The sequence below is a fragment of the Anarrhichthys ocellatus genome, unplaced genomic scaffold, assembly GCF_004355925.1.
Source record: "Anarrhichthys ocellatus isolate YVR2014 unplaced genomic scaffold, GSC_Weel_1.0 scaffold9, whole genome shotgun sequence".
Lineage (NCBI taxonomy): Eukaryota > Metazoa > Chordata > Actinopteri > Perciformes > Anarhichadidae > Anarrhichthys > Anarrhichthys ocellatus.
Window position 1 is genome coordinate 3,218,992 of NW_022280039.1, and position 7,271 is coordinate 3,226,262.

The 7,271-nt window shown below is 42.0% G+C and overlaps 1 protein-coding gene across 1 annotated transcript in view; it reads right to left on the reverse strand.

Annotated features, from left to right (window-relative positions):
- inpp5l (inositol polyphosphate-5-phosphatase L) overlaps positions 1-7,271 on the reverse strand; it is a 14,624-nt gene that overhangs the window by 3,101 nt on the left and 4,252 nt on the right. The window contains exons 2-12 of the mRNA XM_031849366.1: positions 6,009-6,072; positions 4,974-5,077; positions 4,668-4,720; positions 3,203-3,322; positions 2,816-2,900; positions 2,620-2,715; positions 2,461-2,535; positions 2,073-2,146; positions 1,874-1,985; positions 1,121-1,189; positions 974-1,033 (exon numbers count right to left, since the gene is read on the reverse strand). Of these exons, the coding sequence (XP_031705226.1) occupies positions 992-1,033; positions 1,121-1,189; positions 1,874-1,985; positions 2,073-2,146; positions 2,461-2,535; positions 2,620-2,715; positions 2,816-2,900; positions 3,203-3,322; positions 4,668-4,720; positions 4,974-5,077; positions 6,009-6,072 (894 nt within the window). The 3' untranslated portion in view covers positions 974-991. The remainder of the gene's footprint in view (positions 1-973; positions 1,034-1,120; positions 1,190-1,873; positions 1,986-2,072; positions 2,147-2,460; positions 2,536-2,619; positions 2,716-2,815; positions 2,901-3,202; positions 3,323-4,667; positions 4,721-4,973; positions 5,078-6,008; positions 6,073-7,271) is intronic.

The window sequence follows — 7,271 nt, forward strand, 5'->3', positions numbered from 1 at the left end:
ACACACACACACACACACACACACACACACACACACACACACACACACAGAGAGATCATACGTCACATAATGTGCCAACAGAAACAAAAATACAGGAATGAGAATAGTGTGAGGGCTCTATTCAACCAGTGAGATAATTCTTCTTTCCTTTCCAAGTAATTCACAGTGCAGGTGCAGAATGCAGTGGGTGGGACATAGTATCTTGCTGACGGGGATTATGAAAGAGTCTACCCTATTATATGATTATTAATACCAAGCTAGAGCCCAATGAAAGCCATTCAAAGCACCTCCCTCTGGAAACGAGCTAACCAACCCCAATATAATATCTTTACTTGTAAAACGTAGCCTGAGAAATACAGAAATACTGCTTTAACGGAATGAAGTTGTTCTGTGTCTCAAAGTGTCAAACACAAAAGGAAAAGCGGGCTGTTCGCACCATCGTTTAAGTCCCTTCATTGCATGGACTCATTATTTTGCAGCTCCCTGAAAAAGGACCCTCATGAAAAAGCAGTCCATCCCCAAAAAGATAAATTAAAACAGCAAGACAACAAAAATCATGGCCGTAAAAAAGTCAATACGCTGTCCGGCACAATTCATGTCTCTCCGGCCGACCATCCAGATGGTAATTAATGAAAAGAGGGCCAGCAATGCACTTAGTGTGTAGCCACAGTGACAGTGGAGAGGATTCGATAGACATAGATCAGTGAAAGGTGCTGATCGCTCGTGGTCCGACTACGCGGGACACAAAGGAGCGCTCGTGTCCCGCAGGCGCTTCATCTTAGTTCATATCCCGACTCCAATGGGCCAGCCTGGGTTATGGCCCTCTGGGGACCTGAGCAAGATTACTGTGATCGCTCTCACGCACTGAATGCACCCCTCTGGAATCGCCACACAGACACACATACACACATACACACAGACACTTCAACATGCTGTACACAGTATAAACACACTCACTGGCACATGTTCTTACCATTGAGAAGGATCCAAGTCAATGGTCATTTGTCTTCAGTAAGAAGAACAAGAAAACCGGCTACAAGAGAAAACACACCAGAGTTACACTACATGGTTTGTTTGACTGCCCAATAGACTATAACAGACATGCTATTTAAACAGTTACCTTGTGGTCTCCCATACAGACATTAGGACCCACTGTGTTGTAAACAACGCTCTTCTCGCCGTCATCGCCCTAAAAAGAAGAACGGTTCTTTCGTAACACAGGAAATAAAATGTGGCATTCAACATGAACTTCTATAACTTATTTTAGTTGAATTTTCGCAATTGAATGTCACCTGCATGTCTGAGTGTTGTTAGATGTTTTAAAACGAAGTCAGCTGGAAACCTTTGTTGGCTTTATTAGCTAGCGTGTTACAGCTGAAAATCAATGGTGACCGGCTACAAATAAGAAGCCCGTTTTGTCTGGCAATATTCAATCAGTCTTTAGTGGTAAATCTGTCACCGTCTTTATAACGTGCCGCGTGAGAAGCTTGACGTAGCAACGGTACCTATGGGGCGTAGTGCTTAGAAAGGTAAGAGATATAAATATGTTGACGCTTCATTTGGATAGATAATGTAAGAGCTAATAATACAACCTATGGTTAGCATTTAAGATAAATGACACTAATCTTAAAATGAAGTCGCCAGTCATGTGAGAATGTAAATATTGTTTGAACAATGGCAGAAAGGTCCACCAGTCACTTAGCCTTATCTGACAACAAATAACCGTTTGGGAAGTTGCAGTCTTGTATTAAACTGTGTATATACAAACCGTTTAACAGAGAATAGTTTCTGCACTTTGTGTGACGACAGCTAACCTGAAGAAAATTATGAATATAAGCTTTAAATACAATGATAGTAGCTTTGACTGACTGACCTCGTGGATGAATTCTTGGGCAGTGTGCGACATGAGGACGCGATCACACCAGGCAGGACAGCGAGTGTTCATATACTGGGTCGGTTTAGTGTACTCCTCACTGTAGGGGTAGCTGAGAGAGAGAGAGACGTTGTATTTAAAGGATGACAACAGAGGTGGGAGTTTACACACAGTATGTTGCAGCATGTAGCTCTGTTACCTGGGTGGAAACTTGATGTCTTCTTCCTTAATAACATCATGAAAGGCTGCGACTTCTTTGTCGTACTTCAAAAGCTGAGGGACAGAGGCCATTACTGATTAGCCATACAGGAAATCTCAACACATTAAAAACCAACGTGATGTGAGTGAGTACAGCTTAAGCACGGGTGAAAACCCAGTTTACTGTCAAAGTTATCACAGCTTTGTTTACCTCAGACTTTTTCTATTTACTCTACTGTCATTCATATGACTGTATTTCCGCTGATAGGCCTTAATCTAAAAACTGTGAAGACATGCCAGATAGTTGCCAAGCAGCCTGTTGTTTTTGTTGAGTTTCCCTAAAGCTGTGGTGTCGCTCATCCATGTGGGTGAAAGGCGAGTGCCCTCACCGCTCTGCCATTGTCCTCCCTGAAAACCGCCTGGTGCAGGTAGGCAAACAGCTTCTCCTCAATGCGGAGCAGCACCTGATGGTAAGATGAAAGCAGGTTGAAGTGAATGCAGCACCGAAAACAAAATGTCAGTTGTCTTAACAGAGCTGGTTTAATCACCTGGTGGTCATTGTCTTTTTCTTCGCAGATGATCTTCTCCACTTCATTACTGCATTCCTTCTTCACTGTCTGCACATCTGCCGCTGTGGACAGATGCTGCTCACAGAAACACAAAGACAAGAAAGGGTCTATGTCAGTATGTCAGGCTGATACACATCCTCATCATCTGAGCTTCAGGAAAGAAGTTGTTACATACCTGGACCACACTAAGTGTGTCAAGACGGAAGTTGAAATCTCCAAACAGGATGAAAGGCAGAAGAGTGTAGCGGCTGTCTGATATCCTGGAAGGAAATAGCACTGTATTGCACAGATGTTTGGGTCCAAATGTGTATACAGATTCACATGAATATCATATTATCTTCAGAATATTCCAAGTTTTTGTACGATCTTGAAATATCCTTTTTACATGATCGCATTAGCCAAGAATGTTACAATATACTCCAATCATAGAGGTCACTCAGTCAAGCAAGGAGTCTTAATAATTGTTCTTTGGTTTTGACTCAGTGTGTGTTTGCCGTCATCTTGAACAATTTACAGCCATGTTTTTTTATTTTTCATAGTTGTGTGCAGCTGGAAGTCCGACCTGTTGATGACATATCTGAGAGCGTTTTTGCGGTTGGCTGAGTAAATGGACGGACTGGAGTTGCAGGCAACGAGGTTGGACGCATCGTGGAACAGGTGGACATTGACCAGGTCCAGAGCTCTGTGAGGCACACACAAACACACAGACATAATATGGTGATATTTGGCAGGTGGAGAAGGAAACAGGAAACAATTAGATAACACGATTGCCCGACATCTGATAGGTGAGTGTGTCTGCCTGTACGTGTGCCAACACGGGTGCCAGTTATGAGGAGCTTTCTTATCGGTGAGTGCGTCGGTGTTAATGCTGAGTCCACAAACAAGCACATTTGTCTATTGTGCCGAGCGTTCGCTCTTTTTCTTTGGCTGTCACTGGAAAACAATTAATGTGCATCCAACAAAGGCCGACTGGGTTGACTCACAGCATGATCTTGTGGCACACAGATTGTGGGCTCCTTTTGTTATTACCCCCAGGTGACAACCTAGCAGAGCAAATAGTGACTACAGTTCCCAGGAAACACAGAGAGCTGGAGCAGCAGATTTATCCTGGTTCAGTTCAGAGCCATATTTAGCTTACTTTACTTCAATTCAGTAGTTTCACAATATACATTATAAATATGCATTTTTTGCTACTGTTCTTATACAAACAGAACATTCAGTATATGGTCTGGGTCAGCAGCAGGGCACTATGCTGCATTGGCTATGTATATGAAATAGGTAATCAATTTTAATTGGACGGTTTAGTCGAAAAACGACATGAATAATTTCAAAGTTGTTGAAACATCCACAGAGGGACAACCCAGATGAAAATGGTGATTGGGGTGTTGTGAAAACAGACGGTGTGAGTTTGAACTACTGCAACAGCGCTGAGTAATTGTTTCTGAATGAGAACTGAGAGCTCAGACAAATTGTGGGTCGTAAGATCAAAAAAATAAGCTTTAAAACACAAAAATGCTGTGTAGAGCTGATCTGAACTGCAGAATCGTGTGATCCACTGTTAATACAAAAATATTAATAAAATAAAAATTTATGAATCTCAAATTAAGGTGTGATAATTCTATTTTTTAATGAATATCAAAAGTGTAGTGTATTTGCACTAGTATTGAAACATTTTGAACAATACCTAGCCCTCCTCTGGGGTTGGAAACCCAAAGGAAAAACAGACTGTCTTTAGTTTGATGCGACTAAATCATTCATGATCTCCCTTTCTTCATTTCTCATTTTGCAGAACTTTGACAGCTGCTGTATCAAACAAGGGTTTCTTTGTTTTCATGCATCAACGGCCGACAACAGATGAACACACACTGGTAGCAACCTGCCTGGTCACAAGAGAGCTCATTTATCAGAACAAGCTTTTCCAATAACTGGATTTCACAAAAGTCAGCTAACAACCAAAAGTGAAAGTGAGTCGAGTCCAAGGCTGACTTTATTTTGTAATCATGGTGTGGTTCGTGCACAGTACGTACTGGTCGTGTATAATCCAGCGGGTCCTCATGAAGCCCTTTCTGGACCACTTGAACTGCAACAGAGACAAATGAGAGTGAGTCACTAAACAGCAGTAAGCCGTGTCTTTGAAGGGCCAAACTGATAATTATTGATTCTTTCACATAATTTGTCTCATCTCCCTGTCAGAGCGGGTAGACAGCCCCTACAGCCCCAGTAGACTCATTTGTCCCAACATCTCCCTTTGGCCCTCACGTACCCCTCCCCACACACTCACGCACACACAAATGTAGGCATACACAGATGCACACTCGTGCATACATACTCACATCAGGCCAGAAATTCTTTGGGAATTTTTCTTTCTCCACTGTGGCGACCCCATCCAGAGAGCCCACATGCTTGTTTTGTCCCGACACTGCTTTAAAATCCTTAACTGTGTGGGGGAGAGAGAGAGAGAGAGAGAGAGAGAGAGAGAGAGAGAGAGACGGGTGGGGGAGGGGGGGTATGACATGTAAAAGAGTGGGAAAACATGCAAACAGCAATCAATAAACTGGTGTTAACCTCATCAGAGCGGCATACGTGATGAGAGGATCTATAAGCAAGCCATTAGACTGTGTTTGGTGAACAACAATTGGTTTGGGCCACACAGCGAGTGGCAGCTGCAGGATGTTTATGGTTCTTCCATAAGCTTTTCTGAGGAGCTTTTTCACGCCTAACGTGACTGGACTATGCAGCAGGAAAATAACGGCTCCACTTTAAATTCAGGTTCTTTGCAAATATCTGGCCAGGAAGTGTGGGCCATCAAACTGTCATTATACAAATAGAAATGTCCGGAAGATCCTGATAAAGAAAATGACAAGAATCTTGCCAATCGTCTGCAACACTGCTCTGAATCCATTGAGTACAGGATGCAAGAGGAAGGGTTTGTGTTGAGACCTAAAATTATCTTTTTTTTTGCCAGCTGACAAATAATAAAATGATAGAAAATCATTGCAAACGTCATGCATAAGGAGTAGAGATGCACCGATACTGATATCGGATATTGGTCTGATACTGACTCAAATAGTTGGATCAGGTATCGGTGACTATCGGCACAGCTGGTATCGGATTCCATTATTTCAATAAATGACAGTTCTGTAAATTTATATCTGTGTATATATTTGTTACATTTTGGATGACAAAGTTAGGAAAGCAATGTTTAAGTCAAGCCTGATGTTTCCTTCCACATAAAAGAATGATACCAGTCACTTCCACACAGTGAGGCTTACATCTTATTAATTAAACACTCGCCACTGGCAGATACGCAGGTATCAGGACTGACAAAGTTGGATCGGTGCATCACTGATAAGGAGTAAAGTTTTTACCATTAAAATCATACTGATAGATGTTTTTCAGTTTCTTGTGTATGAAGTACAAGCTCCCCAAAGCCTGCGGAGAGAGAGAGAGAAATAAAGAACAGCAGCGTTACAACAACAACAAAAGTTATAATATGTGATGATATTTCTACACTGTGCTCTCTCAAATAAAGGTGAAAATGACTCTTTTAATGTCGTTGCAGACACTTGCTGCATACAACAGAAGAAAATCCATGTTTAGTCCAACAAAGGTGCCTGGAATTGAGCCTTATACACATATTCCCATTTTCAATATTGCGGCATTAAACTTCATGAAACTGAGGTATTTAATAGTTTTAACCAGAACACTTGAGCTCGGTCTGATCCATTAAGAGCGGTTCCCCAACAGCGATTCACAATGAAACCTAAACATCACAATCATCTTCTCAACTCAACCTCTAAGATGATGAATTGAATTGTTCATTTCCCCATCGTGTGAGCCTCGTATTGAATGATCTGCAGTATATAGTTACTCTACCATGGACACATGAAACTTTAAAGAATAGAGACGTTCAACGTGAACACATAACTGCACCACACATTCACATACTCCACCGCCACCCCCCATCATACACACACTTCAGCACCCAATCATCCTTGACATGGGGCTGACAATTTTTAATGTACTAACTGCCTGCTCCACTGATCTGATTAATCATGCCCTGTGAGATCAATAAAGACAGAAAATTAAAACAATTTAAAAGGTATTAAGCAGTAGGCCTGCTGTCTGCCAACGCTGCCACTGTGACTGGGGGCCGAAGAAAAATCAGCTGGCGCTCAGAGGGCTCGGGGCGTGACGGACCACTGTGCACTCACAAACATCTACCCAGAGCATGAGAGATCTCTCCCTGAAGAGATCATTTATCATCAGTGCCAAAGTCATCCTCATTTAATAAAATGGAAGTGTCTCCGTGATCGGCTCCAGTGAGCGGCAATTAGTGACCAACTTGTCCAAACTAAGGCTTGAGTCATGGCGTTATTTGACCGTGTCTGATAGGGTAAGTAACTTAATGCTGAAAAAAAGAGAATGTTTCTGAGAAGCAAGTTGAATTTCTTTTTATTTCAGTTTTACAATCAGCGCAAAATTACGATTTTTAGGAGGATTTAATGACCGTATTCTGATAATTAGCTCAGGATAACTGTTCTATATATTTTTCAGAGTTTATGTTGAATCCCACACACACAAACACACACACACACACACACACACACACACACACACACACACACACA